Source organism: Rhamphochromis longiceps, linkage group LG16 (genome assembly GCF_057381845.1).
Source record: "Rhamphochromis longiceps isolate RC_006_pf linkage group LG16, R_longiceps_female_GT1.1, whole genome shotgun sequence".
Taxonomy (NCBI): Eukaryota; Metazoa; Chordata; class Actinopteri; order Cichliformes; family Cichlidae; genus Rhamphochromis; species Rhamphochromis longiceps.
The window spans coordinates 15,936,025-15,957,110 of record NC_140572.1 but is presented as its reverse complement, the minus strand read 5'-3'; the positions used below and the strand labels follow the sequence as shown (position 1 = coordinate 15,957,110).

At 39.5% G+C, this 21,086-nt stretch overlaps 1 protein-coding gene across 3 annotated transcripts; it reads left to right on the top strand.

Annotated features, from left to right (window-relative positions):
• Positions 1-1,032: 1,032 nt before the first annotated feature.
• ppp2r3b (protein phosphatase 2, regulatory subunit B'', beta) lies at positions 1,033-19,950 on the top strand. 3 transcript variants are annotated; one of them, XM_085383720.1, is made up of 14 exons: positions 1,033-1,217; positions 1,634-2,027; positions 11,176-11,361; positions 11,737-11,840; positions 12,491-12,593; positions 13,915-13,989; positions 14,077-14,163; positions 14,432-14,588; positions 15,238-15,286; positions 15,373-15,462; positions 15,568-15,743; positions 16,369-16,487; positions 16,587-16,693; positions 18,838-19,950. In XM_085383720.1, exons 2-14 carry the CDS (start codon positions 1,674-1,676, stop codon positions 18,974-18,976), a joined length of 1,746 nt encoding a protein of 581 aa, XP_085239846.1. In that variant the 5' UTR covers positions 1,033-1,217; positions 1,634-1,673; the 3' UTR covers positions 18,977-19,950. The 3 variants fall into 3 exon arrangements, with proteins under 3 accessions (XP_085239846.1, XP_085239848.1, XP_085239849.1); XM_085383722.1 differs by lacking the exons at positions 1,033-1,217; positions 1,634-2,027 and adding an exon at positions 7,864-8,342; XM_085383723.1 differs by lacking the exons at positions 1,033-1,217; positions 1,634-2,027 and adding an exon at positions 7,865-8,330.
• The last annotated feature ends 1,136 nt before the right edge of the window (positions 19,951-21,086 follow it).

The following is a 21,086-nucleotide window of genomic DNA, read 5'->3' as shown; positions in this document are numbered from 1 at the left end:
ACCATTAGTACCGACCCTGTGATCATGAAATCAGTTTTACTAATGTAGACAAGACTCAAGTACAAAAAAACCAAACCATTAAATCAGTGGTTGAAGCCTGGGTCTTGGGTCTGTTATAAAGCATGCCTTTCTGATGAAAAAAAAAATACTCCACTGTGCTTTCTTTTATTGCAGGTGTCATATATGGTATCAATAATCTAAACTGACCTTTTCCTGTGTTGCTTGTTTTCTATGCTGGGGGATGCAATGAGGGAGCCAGATGTCTGGGGCCACTCCTCCGCACAGTAATCAATAAGTATGTCCAGCTCCATATACAGCAGGTGCTCAGTCCAGCTGCTTTGAGTAGACAGAGTGAAATTGGACACACATGCATCATTGTTATTCATGCACAGTCGGAATCAGGTTTGTACGATGCTAAACTGGACACACAGGACTAGTTTCATGGAAATGAGTAGTGCACTGATGAACAGCTCTCGCTGGACATCATACAAACATATCAATACATATCATCAACATACATTATCAAAGGGAATGTAGATGTACAGGTTAAATGAGAAAAAGACTGAATGAACGCCTGTATTAAATTAGTGTCTCAAGATGCACAAGCAATAATAGCAACCTCATACAATTTATACTAATCCACAATATATCGTAAACTTACTATGTATTATATTACATGCTTATATATTTTTTATCACTATAATACTACATACTACAGTCATAAAAATGAACTTATTAAACTTAGGAGATGAAATCATTGGACGTTAATAAGTCCAAGTCGACGGGCTACGGCCTAGTTTCTTTGAAAACACTTCTAATACTTACTGAGACAGACTTGGCAGTAAGGCTTTTGTTGTTACTTATAAATGAGAATACTACAGTGTTAGAATAGGCTTATGTAGCGGGGGAAATAGAACCATTATATGAGAAATACTTCCACACTTCTAAATTTTAACAGGTGTGCGTCAGCTCAAGTGCTTACTGACTCCGCGGAGAGTGGACGATCTCGCGATAACGCTGTGTGGTTACCAGGGGAACGAGAGCCTGAAAAGTTGTTCCTGTCTGCTGTGTTTTCTCCCAGTGAAATGAATGTCACCGGATTTTCGATGGTGCTTTTATTTTTGACTGTTAGCCGAACGTACGCTGAGTATCATCGCTTATGAAGGAAATGTAGAGTCATATTAACGTGTTTTGCATTGCTGTCCATTCACGGCAAGGTGGGTGCATTTATTGGCTAGTTGGCGCTAGCTGCTAAAGCTATAGTAGCTAAACCTGTTGTAGTCCCCGTTCTTCCATAGAAGGATAGGTTTAATTAACAGAAGCTTTTGAAATGTTTACTTTATGCAGCCTTTTTTGACGTGTGGTGGATTAAAATTGGCTGGAAACATTATTGAAGTCATATGGGTTTTCCACTTTCGCCTATGGGCTAAAGCATTGACGCTTCGCGCTAAATTTCAATAACATGAGTGAGTGTTGGTTTGTACTCAAAGCAAGGGCTACTGCTCGTGTCATGTTTTTTTGCTCAGTGACCTACTCAGCGCCGCTGCTCTGACAGTTTCGTGTCATCTATGGACGTTGTGTGGGAGGCAGATATTGGTGGTGTGAGTTTAAAGATGCTTTTAATTCTTCGCAGGTACGGTCATCAGAGGAAGCTTTAGACGACATTGCCCAAAATGCCGTCACCACAAGTTCTCCAGCCGGTTCTTAAAATGAAAGTAGACGAGCTATTTCTCAACTGGTTGAGTGATCCTACAACTCAGTCAATACTCAAAAATTATCTTGATCTAATCAAAAGTGGACAGCCTATTGAATTAGGTACTGGGGACGTTCCTGATAAAAGGTCGTTAAGCTTCAATGAAAACAACAATGTGGCATCACAGAAGAACCTGGCAGAGAAGAGGCCTGCTCCCTTAAGTACACCTTTCGGCACCCCATCTACCAGTACCCTGCCTTCCCGAAGTAGCAGTAACACCAGAATGACTGGACCAAGTGGAAGAGTACTACGGAGATCTCTCAGCACAAAGAAGGTAAACTGTGTATTCGAACAATAACTCCAAAAAATATTTTCCATGTTTTTTAGTAAGCATTTAACTAATTGTTGAAAAATTTAGCCAAAAGGTCTTAAGGTGCCACAGGAAAAAATCCACAAACATACTAAGATCCACTAAACAAGGAGTTCTGCATTGTGCCAGCTGTTAGTCCGTTTTTTTTGTTTGTTTTTTATCCTAAAGGCATTACACTGCAGACAGTTTTTGATTTACTAGTATGAAAAACAAGGTGTGCCACCCTGTTCTTTTTCTTCCTGAAACCACCTTGAGGTACTTGAGGGTGTGTTGCACAATGATTTGAATATTTTAAACTCTTTGCATACCGATAGTAAACATGTATTTAAAAGTCGAAAGGGGAACCTCTCTTTGCTTTCTGGTAAGCCAACTATAAAGCAATCCTGGCTTGGCATTTTTTTACACAACAGCTTATCAGTCTGGTAAGTTTATCTTTATAGTTTTAATGCACTTATTTGTATGTTTAACTGGCAGTTTATCTGCATATCTTTTTAGTATTGTGCAATCCATACAGTAACCTGAAATTAAATCCATATTTGCACATTTAAACCAAGGTTTTCGTGGCACAGAATGGGCCTTTTGGTGGGGCAGCAGCAAAGCGAGTATGATGTGGAACAGGAAATGCAGTCTCTATGTGTCACCTTATTTGATAGAAAACTATGGGTTTTCTTGTTATTTCTGACCATTTTAGGATCAAATAATGTTTATCTGGCTCATTAAACTCTAATTAATTAAACTAGCTGAAATCATAAACTGTTGATTTTCCAGTCAGTAATGACCCGAACAACTGCTATGCTATTGTGAGTTAAATGAATGACGTACAAACTTAATGTACTTGCAAAAAGGACATGTCTGAGCTTGAAATTCTGGGTCAGTGTTAAAAATGCTAATTTAGCCAAAAGTGGTAGAGTTTTTGGGGCCTTTTTTGTTGTTGTTATTGTTTAGTTTTCCTTTTTGCAACATGGAAACAAGGGAGAAAAAAGAAACTTCCCTCTTCATCACACTTTATTAAACAAGATCTAAAACAACTTTTAACCAGTGCAACACTGATGCAACACACTAGATAAACATTGGCTTCTGCCACTGATAATTTACTTTAGCATCGAAATATCTCACATGAAAAGTTTGTAAACATTAATGTTATCCTCCTCCTAGTTACTTTTTTCCAATCTAAAAAAAAAATTCTGTTTTAGTCATAAGTTGAGCTTTGTCATACAAAGCATACATGTCCCGTTTAATGCTACTTCTAAATGGACATAGTGTGGATTTCACTTATATTTGCTTAACATCTGTCTTTGCAATGTTTTTTTTGTAATTCTTTTTTAAATTCTGTATTAACACTGATTTAATTGTCAAGTTTCCCTTACTTGTATGTTCTGGGATCTCTGTTTGCTCTCACTGGCCACAAGAGGATGCTGAGTGACCTACAGCATCAAAGACATTTAGAGGCTGTCCACTCTACCCAGTCACAGTGGAGCCTTCTTGTCTGTAGGCGTATGTAGTGATTATTAGTCAAATACTTTCCAAATGTTCAGGCCTCACCCATGAATTAGTGTGGTATGAGAAGTGGGAGTGTCTGAACCTAGCCTGTCCCTGGCGCTCTGGTTACTTCTTTCAGTCTGTGTGCTGTACTTCTTACTGTGCTGGGTCCAAGGTGCTTTGCTTTGGATTGTTTAGATTATGGCCTAAAAACAATCTACACAAAATAGTTAGCTGCCCGTAAATATTTTGTATATCTGCTCAAGGACTCATAATCTGTTAGGATGAGAAGTGCAACGTGAAAGCCTAGAGTAGTGATAGATTGTGGACATTAGTGCATGTGATGACAGTGAGACAGCCTGAGACAGCTGGAGGCATACGGTCCTCAGGACCCCACCTCCTACATGTTAGTGACATGCTAAAGAGGTGCATGAGGAGATCTTCAAGTAGACATGTAAAATAACAGAGCAGGAGAATGAGATCTAATGTTTGTTTCAACTTACATGTTTATATATTAGAAACATGACTAGCAGGACCAGTTGTAGCACTAGTGGTAGTATGTTATAAAATAAATAACTATGCTTAACTATGGTCTTACAACTTACTGCACAGCCTTATAGGCACAGATAAACAGCGTATTTCAATAGAGGACAATAAAATGAAATTAACTAATTAAATGTCCATCAGTTTTATCTATTATAAATTTTGGGGTTGAGGTAAAACCTCATTCTTCATAGCTATAGTTGATTATTTAATAGCCTGACCACAAGAGGAAGTGTGGATTGTAGAGTCACTCTTTGAAACTAGAGTAATCGATTATCTTTAACTGTCTATCAGGGGCTTTCTTTGTTTCTGTTCTTTATCTTGAGCCTTAATCATTTGAACAGTTGGAGGGTTGAATCTAAACTTTTGGATATTTGCATACATACACACACGCACTCTCACACACCACTGTGAAATTTGCCCGCTAATGCCCTCTCTCCGCTGATCAATCAGTTATAAGGCAACTGCTGGGCAGTTTGTATATTCTGCTGTGATGTGTCATGGCATGTGGCCACACTGTGTCACTCAATATTAGAGGGATTGTGAGGGTGAATAAATGCAATACTTCTATTTTAAGACAACAAAATGAATTCCTGCATACAGATGCATTCTTCAAAGGATTACTAAAAAATTCGATTTATGTCACACTGATGCAGCCTGGAACAGCTGGTCTGACTTTGACATCAGACACTGATATAGATAGCCTTGGTTCCCTTGTGCTGGCATTGGATACCCAGAACTCTGCCAGTGAGATGAGGTGTGGCAGCACATTCATCTTCTGTGTAATTTCCTTTGAAACTGCTTCCATTAGATGCTGCTCATTGTCAGGATATGTAGTCGCAGGTCTTTTATTTACACTATGTACAGTAAATATCAGCTCTCCCGTGAATGCTTGGCTTTCAGAGCTGCTGTGTAGCTCAACACGTAAAATCACTTCAGTGTTAGGAGTCCAATTGGTCAAACAGTGAGTTATTGAAATATAGGGCAGTGAGAGCACATTGCATTTGAGGGTTTCACTTTTTTTTCTGTTCTCCGCATCTGCATTTGGTATATCGTGCATTTCTTAAGACATCTTTTTAAAACATGCTTGGTTGCACTCAGCAACATAGAAGCTATTTGAAGCAGGGGGTCTGGGGTCACGTTATCAGTTGTCTGACCTGTCAGAGAGCACCAGGTGTTAAAGTGTTTCCCGCAAGTGCTATTATTTTGGAGTCTCAGTCATTTGTGCGTCAACGTTGTACAATAGCAAATGTTGTTTTTAACTAGTACTGTGAGCTTTCTGTAAAACTACAGGATGCATTGAAAGCATATTTCTTCAGTGGTGGCATCTCCTACTTTCATGAGATTTGAATATCTTGATAAAAAGTGTAATTGTTTGACATATTAATTCCTATTACCTAGTTATGCCATTAATGTCAAAAAAGTACGGTACATCAACATTTTATCATCCTGCTTAAATATCTTATGGTGCCAATAGAAGAAAAAAACTTTACAAACTTCCTTTACAACCTAATCTTTAAACAAACAGACTGCAGTGCTGTTATACAAGTACCGGTGTGCCTGTGTCTCAGCTACAGCTTCTTCCTTTGCTCTACTTCTTGTTCATATTGGTTACATTGATTTTCATTCAAATATCTAGGTTAGACTGCTATGACATTTGTTACTCACATCATGTTCTGTCTGTGACCACTGTGTTATCAGTTACTCAGTTGAATGTCTGACAAATATTCACATGTATCCCAAATCCCCATCATAGATGGTCTAACTCAAATCCCAGTTGTGGGGATTTGAGTTAGAGCTTTCTGGATTTCACTGCAACACTGGCTTTGTTCTCATTCTGTGAACAAGCTGTGGCTCTACCAAAGGGTTGTGATGGTTTAAGTCGCCACTGATTGGATGTAGAAATCATGTCACTGTCAGATAGGATTGGTGGGTTTGGTCTCTTGAATATCATAGTTGTAGAGTATGAGTCTGCTGAAGCCCATCTAAAATCCACCTTCATCTTGCCATCTGAGTGCTTGAAATGCTAACACGTAGATCTGCCAGAGGTCTCTAACAGTGAACAGTGTGTTTCATAATCTCATCTGTAATTCGGTTAAGTCAACATGACTTAACATATTGTTGTGTACAAATCAGATTTCACAGTTTAGAGATTGGACACATTATGGGGTCAGCTTGAGTTTTCCTGCTTTTCTGTTTACTAAGTGACCCATCAGCCCGGGGATGTTTAGCAGCTTGTCTGTAAGATAGTTGCCTCTCAAGGTGCTGTTCAGACAACTTTCCTGGAGTGGCCCTAAGATGATTTAGTTTGTTATAGCGCCTGCTGGAGCTCGTCTTATCTGGTTAATTAAAAAGCACAAACTTTATACAGAACCTGTGCACCATCACTTCTCACACCCATGGGGTTATTTTTACATGTGTAAAACAACACATTGTTATCCCTGCTGTGTCGTGATGGCTCTGTTTATGGAACAGACTTCACATTTTGTTTGCTTATGCAAAAATAGACTGAACAGTAGATGAGAGTTCAAGCTTGAATCTGGTCAAGGGTTTGTTGGAGTGTTTTTGTTTTGTTTCTTTTGGTTGTGCTTTCCTTTCTACGTTTCATTTGTATTGAGAGCATCAGCAAAAGGCAGCTGATGTGAAATGAATGTATACAAACAGCTTATCAAGCAGCAGCAGCATCCTGTAGGGAAGACGCCAGGGACTGGGACTGAGCAGAAACCAGTAGAAAACTGTGGAGTCCTGTCATCTAAAAATACAGTGGGTGTGCTTTTAGTTTCTATGGACAATGCCATTAACAGATACAGGTTTATTTACATAGTCTTCTGATGCGGACATTTCTATGACATTTCTGTTTGATTAGCTACTTGCATGAGAAGGTGTTTAGGCGTTGGGCTTTGCCCTGTCTACAATCTCTGCAGTCAACGCAACTCTACAGCTGTTAGATCAGTGCGTTTATGGAGAATTGATGTAATTGCCGTCATTTCAGGATAACAGCAATCGGAAGTAGATGTTTGTTTGAGGACTAAAGATACACTCATGTTTTTCCAGATCTAGTTTCTTGGATTGCCCAAACAGTGCTTGGTGGTGCTTTTAATAGGCACGGACTGGTTCGGTCATCAGTCTTTGAATTTGGCATGTCCCGTTGCCTCGCTCTGTTGCCCATCAACTATAATAAGATGTGGAATGGCTGGCAGCCTAAGCTTGCGAAGGGAAGGCAAAACAAAAACCACCAGAAGACAGCATGCAGAACGTATGGGGAAAATGTATGGCTGTCTAGATATGATCTGATGAGTGGACCCTTGTTTTCTGTCATTAAATAGTAAATACCCTTCTTATTTACTTTACATACCCATGCATCAGTAGCTTGTTCTGGCTCAATCTCTTTTTGTGATCTATGCTTGGAGGCAAATTTAGTGACAGTAGAAGTAATATGCAGCTTTCATTATATTCCATCACTTCAGGGGTTTATTCTGAATTTTCTCATTAGCACCCTGATGCCTTTTAAAGAATAAGGGGGTCAGTTTCCCAAGTTTTTTGTTTTGTGGAAGCTTTCAGAAGGAAAACCATTTAGCTTGAACAGTGTGACATTGTCATATGGAGATCCATCCTGTAGTTGAACTCTGGCGACTGCTAGCTGCAACAACAGGTCTGTCTCTTTACATAACCTTCAATGAGGACTCAGGAATGCAAACTGGAAAGGGCAGATCCATTGAACCCCCTCCCATCCCACACATACACTAGGTGACTCCCACACACATGCACCCAGTTCTTCCTTATCTCCCCAGCAGCTTTGAGGCAAGGGCTCCCTGACACTGCTGCGTCTGTGTGTGTGCGTGTGCATGTTGGGTAGAGGCTGGGACAGAGCAGCAGGCTGAGCTGAAATTGTGAGACCAGATCTGGAATGGGAGAGAGAGTCACAGTAGCAGCTGCTCTCATGCATTAAGTGGCTCTCACTCAAACGGAGGACAACCACAGGGACATACGCACAGAGAAGCTTCACTGCTTCCACTGCCTTTTAACTTACAGTGGTGACTGCATGGTCAAGGGGATAACGCTGGATTGAGTGTTGTTTATGTTTATGTGTTCCTCGTCCTGTGTGGAGCGAGGATGAGGATGAAGGAGCTATCCCTGCGTCAGGACCCTGACCTGAGGAAGGAGCTGGCTCTGCTGGCACGTGGATGTGACTTTGTTCTGCCCTCTCGGTTTAAGAAGAGGCTGAGAGCCTTCCAGCAAGGACAGGCAGGTGTTTGTGTGAGTGTATGCTGTGTCAAACAGGCTTTGCTGGCCTTTCAGTGAGGGGACAGGTCTATTAATGTTGACTGGTATTTATGGGCTTACTTTCTTGGTATTCAGATGTCACTGTAGCACAATTACTAATTAAAGTACAATAACGGATTAGGCAAATAAAGGCAAAGTAGTAGTTAAGTCTTTTTCTGGGCATATTGTAAACTTTGCTTTCACGCACAGCTGTGTCATGTGAAATATTGTTGTGCAATCAGTTCTTCTTTTTGTTAATGAAGGTATTCTTCATTTGTACGGAGATGTAGGAAATTTAAGCGTACTGGATGGTGTTTCATCTTTTGTGGTATGTTATGCACAGCTGCCTCTCTGTCCTCTTTCAGACCACATCATGGGGAATATGTAAAATGTCATGTGGCTTAGCAGTTGTGCTCAAGAGCTTTGCTAGCGGTTAGCATGAAGTGAGAGAAAGAGGGGACAGTGCGGGGCAGGGCAACGGGAGATGTTTATGTCCTTTTATAGCCATGGCTCACACCAACACAGTTGACAAGAGCGGAGGATCAGCAGCATTCATCATTTATTAGAGTACAACAAAACATTTTCAGACAGTACTAACAGTCCTATAAGTAGAAGCTGGCAAGGAAAGATTTACCATCCTGTTATGTTTAGATCTGTAATTTAAGGCCTTTCTAAGCTATTGTTGAATGTTTTATTGTTACAGTCATGATGTTACATGGAGACTTAGTCTAATAAACTTTGGGTAGAATACATGTTTGACCAAAAGAAACAGCAAGATGTTATTTTTGGTGTCTTAACTGAGCAAAGTGTGGGTGTGTTTATGTAGTTATTAGAGGCCTCACAAAATGATTCGGTTAGAGCATTGTTGACTCATTTGAATAGTCTTTGAGAATGACGATTGAGAGCAAAGTATAGTCTGCTCAGGCTGTATTTAGTAACTGGGTTTTTGTTTTGTTTTTTAAATGTAACCTTTATTTATACAGGTAGTCCCATTGAGACTCACTGTCTCATTTACAAGAGAGACCTGTTTCAAACAAACATTAAAATTACAACAATAATAAAATGGCAATAAAATAGCAACAATAAGAAGTAGTCTAATGTTTACACAGTCATTCAAGTTCCTAGTGATGATTTTACAAGGTAATTTGTACGTCTTTTAAAGTCTGCATAGTGATAAGTGCAGCATAACAACTCATTTGGCACTGAGCGCGTTGTCTTTTTATGTGTAAGGCTCATAGCACCGTGTGAGTGACACAGTGGTCATTTTTATCAGTGAGTTTGATATCTTCCTAATATGCCAGCTATGCTCTGTTGGTGTGGTCAGTTGGATTCACTGTGACATTCCTGGACATAATATTATGTCTCCATTGTTAGAATAGAGAATATGTTATTTTCCATAGTCAGGAAACACATGTTTTCATGGTTAAACAAAGCATAAATGAACAAAATAATATTATACAGCACAAGCAACCAAGCTCTGACAATAAAAAATGATGTTTTCTGCCTGGGATCATAGTAATAATAACAGACACAGACGTATGCAAGCTCCAACATAAAGGCAGGTTTTTATATCACTTAGGAAACTGCACAAACACAAGCATCGAAGGTGAATACATTCATTTCAAGCCACTAGCCTCTGCTGTGTTCAGAGTATATCCCTGACTTAATCCTGTTTCAGTTTTGTTTCTTGCCTATAATATCCTGCCAATAAAACAAATAAACTTTATTTGTATAACATTTTTTTCAAGACATAACTCTAAAGTGCTTCGTAGAACAGAATAAAATAGATCACAGTCAATAATAAAGAAGAAAAATACCCACAGCTAAAACAAAAACAAATAAAAAAGGCAGGCTTTCATTTTTCTGTTTTTAAAAAGCTGTTGCTCTCCTTTTGAGGCACACATTCATAACATTGCAGTCCGAAACTCATTTAGTTCCTCAGCTGTGTTTCCCTCCACTAAAGACAACCATAGTGGCCGTAGACGAACAGCACTCGTTTAAGTGATAACACTGTCACTCGTGATTTACTTGGGTACTTGAAAGAGCCATCCATAACATCTGCCATGAACCATGTTTGATAGTGTGCCTCTCCATTTACATGCATTTATTAGGAAGCTTGTAGTAAAATCTTGCAATTATTTTTTTCACTTCTCTTTACATGGATCCTAACATTTAAGATAAAATCTTGAAATTCTGTGTTTTCCTTAAGTGGAAACAAAAGTAGAGCAGTTTTAAAATGACTTATTAAAACACACTTGTTGTTTTAAGTCACCATGTTTACATCTGAATCACAGTGCACAAAGATTGCAAGACTAAATTTAGTATAATACCCTATTGTAGTTGGCCACAGGTAGCCTGTAATCATTATTCAGTACAAACTGCTCATTCTCCATTAAGATTTCAAACAAAACACCCTTTAGACCAATCATTTGACTAATGTAGCACAAGTTGTCCACATCATGACTATAGACTTCTACTATCTGCAGATTTCTATATCCAGTCTAAAGCCCTAAATTCTTAAATCCTTTTGACACTGTTTCATAAATAAATGATTATAAGTTACAAACACTGGTAGATATTATTTATCTTTTAGTGAATTTGTATTGGAGCAAAATGTCAGTCACATGAATAATTGTGATTGCTGAGTAGTCACAACTCTTCCCTGATGGCCTTTGGGCTGCTGAGAGGTATAGTTACATGAATGCCAGCAATGTGTAGAGTTTGTGTTCAGACGAGCCTCGAGCTCATGCTGGAATACTTGAGCTGAGTGGTCTTAGCCTTTGCTAGCATCAGCCGCTAACTGCTTGTTTCTCTGTGTTCATCCCAGGCTCAGGTGAGGACGGAGGAGCCAGTCACCACAGCACTGAGTGAAAGCATTCCCAAGTTTTACTTCCCACAGGGCCGTCCCCAAGCCAACCTTAACATTGACGGCCTCATTTCCAAAATTGAGAAAATATTTTCCCAATTCCCAAATGAAAGAGCCACCATTGAGGATATGGGGCAGGTTGCCAAGGTGAGTAGATAATTTGTAGCATGGAGCTGCCACACAGCAAATTATTTTCATTAGTGCCATTTAGCTCCTGACTGTACGAATGTTTGCTGATGTTTAAAACCTCCTGGAAAAATATTATTTCCGTGACCTTGAAGAAGGTTGGTGATGGTCAGAGGGGAACCTGAGTAAAGAGAGCAATGACAGCTAGGTTTCCTCTGGGAAGTCTTTAAACCGTGAAACACTCATTCTGATTCTGATGTCTTTTCACTATTCATTTCTGCATTAATGGTCACATGTGTTTTGTGGAGTTTGCATTTCTATTTAATCTTTCTCCTCTATCTTCTCTAAATCCTGATCACACACTACCCCGTTTCTTCTGCCACCTTGTCTCCATAGGCCTGTGAGTGTCCCCTCTACTGGAAAGTGCCATTGTTCTGCTCAGCTGGAGGCGACAGGACGGGCTTCGTGTCCGTTCACAAGTTTGTGGCTATGTGGAGAAAGTAAGACAATAGCTTCTCTTATTGTCACTAGACCACTGGTGCATTCACTCACAGCCAAATGGCTTAAACAATCTCCTTTGAACAATGATGACCACTCGCTGGGAATAACATACACTGCTATTATCTCTGCTGTTATTGCATTTTCCTTTTCATTCCTAAACAAAAATCTTTGCCCTCATAAACATCACAAGGGGAAAGACGCTCTGTATACATACAGTGTATAAATGAAAACATCCTTTCAGTGTCTTTCTACATGAAACTGAAAGGAATACCAAGGGGCTTTTATACTGGTGATTTGCACTGAATGTGGTTGTGTGCAATAGGCATGCTCTTGTATTAATATCTTAAGCCTCCAGAGAACTGGACAGACTTGCCCTTTGACTTTAGCTCATGACTGAGCCATTCTTAGAAGAGGCCACAACAGACACTCCCATTATTTTTGAGTTGCTACCATAACACTCCATGCTTATAATCACCCAGCAGCGATACAGAATCTTAATTTCAGAATGTATTATACTTTCACATAAGCACTTTTTAGTACAACATTGTCAAACTTATGCTTTTGAAGGAATGATAAAACAGACAGAGGCAACTTAACAGCCAAAGTGGGAGTAACCTTGTAACCATCTGTTCTCTCTTTTCTCCTCCAGAACTCTGCTGACCTGTCATGATGACGCTTCTAAATTTGTGCACCTCTTGGCCAAGCCTGGCTGTAATTACCTGGAACAAGATGACTTTATTCCATTCCTGCAGGTACTGGCTGTAGCACACCCAGGGAGAGGGCTGGATTTGGCAGTGTGGGATGGCAAAATAGCATTGGCTTGGGTGGTGCAAACTGGACGTATGTTTTTAGACTGCCCTGCTGAGACTGTGCTTTTTCATGTGGCGGAGGACTAATTCAGCCACCTTACTGTAAGCTTGGAATATAGTGTTATGAGAGAAGAGTCTCCTGATAGAGATGAAAATGTGGCTCATGTTATAAATGCATTATGGTACTAAAATAGTCACAAAAACCTGGACTTATGGTTCATTTATATTCCTCAAAAGAGAGGTTTAATTGACTGTTTGGAAATTCTTACCATGTGGACCTGCTGTGGCGGCTATTTGTATTCGCATCCCAGCTGACAAGCTGTTGGTGTGCCACACACGCCCCACCCTACACCTGATTCATTTTCATGCTGGCAGAAGTGGCGATCTGAGCTGAACGCCCGTTAGCATACCACCAGAGATGCCTTGTGGCTCACGCCGTTTAATTTGTGTGGTTCCACTCAGCGAATCGCCTTTGACTGTTTTGATGAATGAAAGGCGGATTGCAGTGGAGTAGATTTGACTGTCCCCGCCTGTTTCCTGTGCCCTGTGATTTATGTGTTTCTCTATGATTTAATTTCTCACAGTAAGAGTCAAAGAGGCACGACGACTGCCCTGAAAATAAGGCCTTTTAATTTCATTGCCGCCTTCACATTTATGTCAACAATTCTTTCCTCCAGTAGAAAGATGGGGAGTAGAATAAAGAAGCGACATGAGGGAGTTTCACGGCAAGAATATAGCTGCAGTGTTCACTTGAAATGCAGCACCCTCACTGTGACCTTATGGCGTTAGAAAGGAGAGAAGGTCACTCAGTAAACATATTCTTTTTGGCCTTCCTAACACTTTGTCAGTTAAAAAGGGCTCAAGCTCATCCCGAAACAAGTTGGACGAGAATTTTAAAAAATTTGTAAATCAAAGAAAATTCTGATTTCCTAAAAAGGAGAATTTCTTTACATAGCACTGTTTATAAACTATAAACACTGGCAGCTACTGATGTGTGAATCAGTTTTGTTCATTTTCATTCCTTCTTTGAAAGTCATGTGCTTTGTATACCTGTAAAGAAAGACAGATGTTGTCTGTCATTTAGCTGGTGCCTGGAAATAACTGCAGAATTTAACTGAGCGTATCTTTTTGTTAGTGCAGAAGGCATAGCGTGTCATCGGGGTGATCTTTATCGCTTGGTTGTTTGTTTATTTTGTTTTTGTTTGGCTTTATAAATCAAGCAGAGTAACATCAAAGTGAGCTGGTTTGTTCTTTATGTTCCCAGGATGTAGTGAACTCACACCCGGGCCTGGCCTTTCTAAAAGAGGCACCAGACTTTCACTCGCGATACATCACAACGGTATGCCTTAATTATACACCACTGCACTTTGTAGTGAAACACGGAAATGGCATTATCTCAAAGATAAGACTGTCCATTGTTTTTCAGGTGATTCAGAGGGTATTTTACAATGTGAACCGGTCATGGACGGGGAAAATAACATGTTCTGAGCTCAGGAAGAGTAACTTTCTCCAGGTATTTATTCACATACTCTGCTTTTTTTTTTTTTTTTTAATTTAAACAGATGTATAATAACCATTTCTCTCAATTTGTTTGGACTCTAAAACATCTCATATGTTTTTTTTCTCTTTTCAAAAAATAATAATGAAATCACATCAATATGGAAATGCATATTAACTTCAATTTTTGGGGGATGGGACTTTATAAACTGTTAAAAGAATCATTTTCAATAGTAACTGGTCTATAATCATAATGAGAGATTTTTCTACTTTCTGCTGGGTAGAACGTGGCGCTGCTGGAGCAAGAAGAGGATGTGAACCAGCTGACAGAGTTCTTCTCCTACGAACATTTCTATGTTATTTACTGCAAGTTCTGGGAGCTGGACACCGATCACGACCTCTACATAGACCAGAAGGACTTAGCAGGACACAATGACCAAGGTGCACAAACACACCCCTGCCTTTTTTAAATCATTAGTTTGGTCAATATAGTTTTTTCTTTATGTCCCATCAACATGTATTTTGTAAAAATGCATACAGAAGATAGAAGAGGAGTGCTCAGCCTCATCAGAACCAAATGAACTCTGCTTAAGTCTTGCTGCCAGTGGCAGCACAGTCAGTAGGCTGAAACTACATAGAACAAAAAAAGGCATTTGTAAATGTTATTGGGTCCGTCCGGGCTTACTCCTCACAAAACAAACACACAGCCAGGAAAAAAAGATTTGTCTTTGACACTTCCTCCCCACACACTCCACACCACATGTTCTTGGTTGATGGTCTGTGAGTGAAGCAGGGGAAATGAGACACGAGATCAATAAGAGAGCAGCATATATACTCGATTCCAATGACGCCAAGTCTGGAACAATTTCTAACACCGTACAGTCGAAATGATGACCAGAGGATTTATAGCATTGTCAAGCTAAAAAAGAGCTGCACTAGCCAGTCTGGATTTACAGACTGTGAGAATGGATTACATGTGTTGTGAAAAAGTTGTATAGTAACTGAAGGAGCTGTTGCCTAAGAGGGAAAAGAGATATTTCTTCCAAACACAGTGGATTGGAAGTGACCCCTTTGTGTATTTGTTTTCCAGCCATTTCACAGAAGATGATTGAGAGAATATTCTCAGGAACAGTAACAAGGTAAATGTAATCAAGTTTAAAAAGATGAAAGTCTTATCTAGTCTCCACTGCCAGCTTTAATACTAGTTTTGTGTGTTTTCCGTCAGGGACAGACGAGTGTATAAGGAGGGGCGGCTGAGTTACGCTGATTTCGTCTGGTTCCTCATCTCTGAGGAAGACAAGAAGACTGACACCAGGTATCTTGACACTCAGCCACACTGATTGCGTCATCCTTTTGCTTAGAGGTTTCATCTGCGCTCATGTCTGGCCCCTCCTCTTTCACGTTATCTATGTCTGATTAGCATAGAGTACTGGTTCCGCTGTATGGACCTGGATGGGGACGGGGTGCTCAGCATGTATGAGCTGGAGTACTTCTACGAGGAGCAGTGCCAGAAGCTGGAGGCCATGGCTATTGAGCCGCTGCCCTTTGAGGACTGCCTCTGCCAAATGCTTGACCTTGTCAAGCCTGAGGTCGAAGGTCAGACCTGTTTTACATTAATACACACTCAGACATTCACATTGTAGTTTGCACGCATGCCACAATCACAGTGGCATGCGTGCACACACATTTTGAAGCCAGGTCATTGATCATTATCTGAGGGGACACTGATAGATGAGAGACAGCTGCTGGTGTTATCCACAGTGTGATAGAAATTCGCTCCATCACTTTGTTTAAGTCACCAAGCAGCACAGCTTACTTAGGTGAAATTAAGTTTATGACCTGAATTGTTTTGTTTTTTTAAAGTTTTGTTTTCAGATTTCTTCTTTCTTAATTTAATATAATCAAACAGGAAAGTAAACATTAAGTATAGTTTACCTTTTAAAGTATTTATTGTCCAAATAAGCAGTAGGGAAATCGTTATTTGCAGCCAGAGTTTGAAATATTGTCACCAAAGCCATACTCTGTTTTAATCTCCGGACAAAACACCACACCCATCCCTCCCTCCGCCCCAAGATGAGGCAAACCGTAAAAAGACTTAGTAGATGTTGTAGCTGGGTTACCAGTACTACTTCCTAGGCTAAACCTCATATAGACAGATACAAGTTACCTAATATCATAAACATAAATGTTCCATTTGAAGTAGCTGATTTTTGTCGTCCAGGTAAGATCACTCTGCGGGATCTTAAGAGGTGCAAGATGGCTCATATCTTCTTTGACACGCTCTTCAACATCGAGAAGTACCTGGACCATGAGCAAAAGGACCCGTTCTCTGTCATAAGGGTGAGCAAGATTGAATTCTGACTGGATGCCACCACATTTGACACAGCATCGTGTCTCGTTTTCCTGCCAGTGGATCATGTAACTTGTCGTGTTTTTAAGGAGGTGGAGACGGACGGACAGGAGCTGTCAAACTGGGAGAAATATGCTGCAGAGGAGTACGACATACTGGTAACCGAGGAGGCAGCCAATGACCAGTGTAACGATGTGTAAGTGTGATGTTACTCACAGGTCTGCCAGAAATGGCAGCAGTTACAACCCAAGGTTCAGTTTTTCTCAAACATTTAGTTTTTCTTAAGCAAAGATAAAAGAAAAAAGGATTCACTTTCATGTCCACTCGTAGTCTTAAAAAAAAGTTCTTTTCTTCTTACAAATTCAAAATGCTTTTACATTTAGGACGGCACCAGAGGTCTCTGAAGTTTGATGATGAATAGCTGATGCAATATGATAAATTGGAATATGGTAGCTTTAGCCTCCTTGTTTGCAATTGGATGTTTTTTTTGTTCTCATTGGTGCAAAAAATGAGAATAAAACTGGGATTGATTTTGCTTGCAAGCCTGAACAACAGCAGCTGAAAGTCGTAGTGCCTCCAGTTTAATTTGAACTTTTCCCCTTTGAGGCAATTACTGATTATTTTATCCTTATTTGAGTATTATTAATGCCATCTGTATGATGGTTCCTTTAATGTAATCTGTTCACATAAGATGGAACATGAACTGTGGCTATTAGTAAGCATATATCTGATTACTTAAAGTTGTTTTGGACAGCAGGCACATAACCTTAAGCTTGACTATGTAAATCTAAAATTCATCATTATTATCAGTAAAGTCATTTTTCTGTGTGAAGAGTGAAAGTGTGCTGTAAAGTATTCACAGATGGCATAGATAAAGTCATAAGATGAGTGAGAGTGCACTGTGTTGTTAAGTTTTCAGGAGTCATGGCTCAATGCCGCCCTGAGAGCGAGTTTGTGATAAATGAGACTGTTGACAGCTATGTTGTGTGGCGGTTTTAGGAACACTACCGACTAAATCTAAAGCATGGCTGCTAACCAGAGCAGGTAAGAAACTGAGGGTGCCACCAGGGTTCAGCTGTTCTCCTCAGGACACCTCACATCCTGGCCACTCCCTGTTCGAACTGTTGCCCTCAGGCAGACGGTACAGGGCAATCAGAGCAAGGACTAATAGACTCAAACACAGCTGTTATCCAACTGCAATAACACATCTGAATACTACAAAAAAATGTCCATCACGCCACTCTTGTGTTAATCTATGCACGGTCTGAAGCATGTGTGTGGGAATGTATGTGAATGTTTTACTGTTATATCTTATTAGTATTTTAAGTATTCTATCTATTTTATTTATTGAATTTTATTGTTTTATTTATATTTTGATATTGCTAGGGATGATGCAATGATCGGGGACCATTCTTAATTTCGTTGTTCTCATGACAATGACAATAAAGTTTCTGATTCTGATTCTTCCTCTGGGAAAGTCTAGTCCTAAACCCACTCCTAGCGTCTACCTGTCCCATCACTGATCTGAGCATAGGGCAGATAATTGTAATGTCAGCCAGCAGGGTGTCATGATCGTGGCCACTGCCTGGACCTGGGAGTCTGTTTTTGAACCGGACACCTTCTGTTTTTATCCTTCTTCCTCTTAAAATAAGGGAATGAACTTTTTCCACCTCTGTTCATGCCTTGTGCTCCTGTTACCCAAGTTACTGAAAAAGTACTTTGACATTTTTGGGGAATATACTTTCTTGCTAAGAATTAGATGGGAATACTTGTTTCTCTAAATAAAGATCCAATCACCCTCACCCCTAAAGCTAATAAACTGATAAACTTTACAACTAAATCAAAGGAAAAATAATACAAATTTCTCGCTTGTTATATTGATATCCTGGTACATTAACTTCATCTAGCTCTCTGAAAGAAGGCAGATATATATATCAACCATGTCTCCAACGTTTCTGTAAATGTTGGTCAAATTCAGTTTTATTCTTGAATGACTTTGAATGACTTCTATGGGTCGAGGCCAGTATAGAAGCTGTGAAGAAGGAACAGGTGGAGGGGAAAATTGACTGGCCTCAGTCAATGTCAGAATGCATTCTGACGTTTTTAGAATGGAAATATGAGGCTTGATCAGCTGTTCTTTCCAAAGTTTCACTGTCACTGTTCTAAACTTTGCCTGTGAATTTTATCCCACATTGCTAAATTTGAAAGAACAGGAGGCCTGACAGCAAAGAAAAACTGGTCTGACTACTTCTGACTTCTGTTTCGTGACGGTTTAAAATGTGTTAAAGTATCTTTTCCCTGATGACACTGAGTGTTTTGTCTGTGTGTATTTTTGTTTAGGTATGAAAATCCGCTGAGCCCTTTAGGGCAGCACATCTCCAGTGAGCTGGGTCTGACAAAGAGACACTTCTTTGAGATCCCCACCCCGCACTGCAACCTGGACTTGGATGAATATGAGTATGACGATGACTTCGAATGATTTTTGTTTTTGTTTTTTATCCTGCAGTGTAGCTGCTGAGCACCTTCCACTCTCAGAAACACAAGTCATGCACCTGGGTTAGTGGACAAACATCACCAAACAGAGTAAACCAGAAAGATGCAGTCAAGCACTGCCAGAGTGCCATATTCTTTTTCTGCAAACAGATGGAGAAACGTGCATGCTGACACAGATTTGACAAAGAAGTCGTTAAAGTACAGACAGTAGTTCAATACTGAACCAGACGTTTTACATTTTCACACTTACAGTAAACAGCCCGGCAGACAAGATGTCACGAGTGAACACGTTAGACCTTTGCTCCCTCCCCACACATTAACAAGTTGTTTTCTGCATGTAATGGTTGGTCATCAATAATGTTTGGGGCAAGTTTTGTTTCATCTAAACATAAATGTTTTGAAATCAGTCACATAAAAATCACACACTGGAGCTCCGGGAGTTTTGGTTGTTTTTTTTTTTTTTTCATTTTGTTTTGTATTTTGGACAAAAACCATGCTGATTGGATTCAGATATCGAACTTATTGGCTAGTCTTACATTCCAGTGATCACAACAAAGTGTTTTCTATATTGCTGTAAACTCGTCAGTGCAGTTGGAGGTTGCTGTAAATGCCAAACAAGCCACCGTTAAGCCTTCTGGACACACACACAGGCACACACACACACACACACACAGCATCTGTTGTACAGACCTATATTCGTTATGACTTTAATGTGTGTGCGAGATGGGGTTATAATTTATTAGAGATAAATTTATAAATTAATGTAAATATTTATTTTGTGCTTGCTGTGCTGTAAATGTGATTTGAGCAAGTATTTTAGACCTTTTTTTTCTATGTCACAGAGTACTTCAGTTGACTACTTTGACAGAACAAAAGGAACCATTTTCAAATGTTTTGTGTTTCTTTAAATTAATAATAAAGCCTTGGTTAATGGAAGACTAAAGAAAACAGTGTGCAGTTTAATGTGGTGCGTGATGTAAAGAAATGCTTTTTGTTACGTTCAGTGTTGTACTTTATATGAAGGAAACATTTTTCCAGTCATCTGTTGTCCAGTTTGGGGGAGGTTGTGCAAATCATAGCTAGTTTTAGCTGACAGGAGTGGTCTTCTGCTGCTGTTCACAGATGCTTTTCTGCATACCTTGATTATAACAAGTTATTTGCGTTACTGTTGCCTTCCTATTCAAAGCAGTGTGGTCATTCTCTTCTGACCTCCGATATCAACAAGGAAGTTTCGCCCAGAGAACTGTGACTCACTGAAGATTTCATCTTTTTAAGACCATCTGTAAACCATAGAGACCAGCTAATACTGGCACCAGCCTGTCTGGCACCAACAACCACGCCACACTCAAAGTCACTTAAATCCTTCCCATTCTTATACCCAATTTGAACTTCAGCAGGTTATCTTGTCCAGGTCCTGTACACACCGAATTGCTGATTTGGAAATTTGAATTAACGTGCGGTGAAAAAGATGTAGCTAACACAGTGGCTGGTAAGTGTATCTGTACCAGCTGAAAATTATCTATATCACATTTCAAGTGTTTGCGCTGTTTGTTAGTGATAAGAGAATATCATTTACTAGATTAACCAATGTTTCTGTGCACAACAATACATAAATGTACAGCTGTTTCAAAAAGTAACAAAGTGCTTGTTACTTATTCCAAGTATAGAATATATTATTAACTTGAAGGCAATATTTTTTTTTAATTTACATTAATTGATATTAAATACATAAGTAGCAGGTATCAAAATAAAAACTACAATTCTTAACTGACCCTGTGTCCAATAGGAAAACTAAAAGAGAAAGTATTTAGTGTCATTTTTAAAAATCAAGTATTTTTTACAGTAAAGCTGTATGTTTAAAAAAATAATAATAATAATCTATGCACATACTGATACAAATGGTCCTCAAATTAAAGTGGTCTGTAAATCATAACACCAGATTAATCCTGGTGTTGGTCATTATTTTTCCATTAAAAGGCCAAAACCAACAATTTGTACTTCTGGTCCCTGAATCAGCCAGTTTGTATCACTCCACTCAAATCGCATGTACAGTTTCAGAAAATGTTCCATCTTTTTTTAAATGATCCCAAATTGGA

Coding starts and splice junctions, on each gene's coding strand:
- ppp2r3b (XM_085383720.1), top strand. CDS start 1,674: ATGCCGTCACCACAAGTTCTCCAGCCGGTTCTTAAAATGAAAGTAGAC. Junction 13,990..14,076: donor ACTCGCGATACATCACAACG/GTATGCCTTAAT, acceptor ATTGTTTTTCAG/GTGATTCAGAGGGTATTTTA. Junction 14,164..14,431: donor GGAAGAGTAACTTTCTCCAG/GTATTTATTCAC, acceptor TCTGCTGGGTAG/AACGTGGCGCTGCTGGAGCA.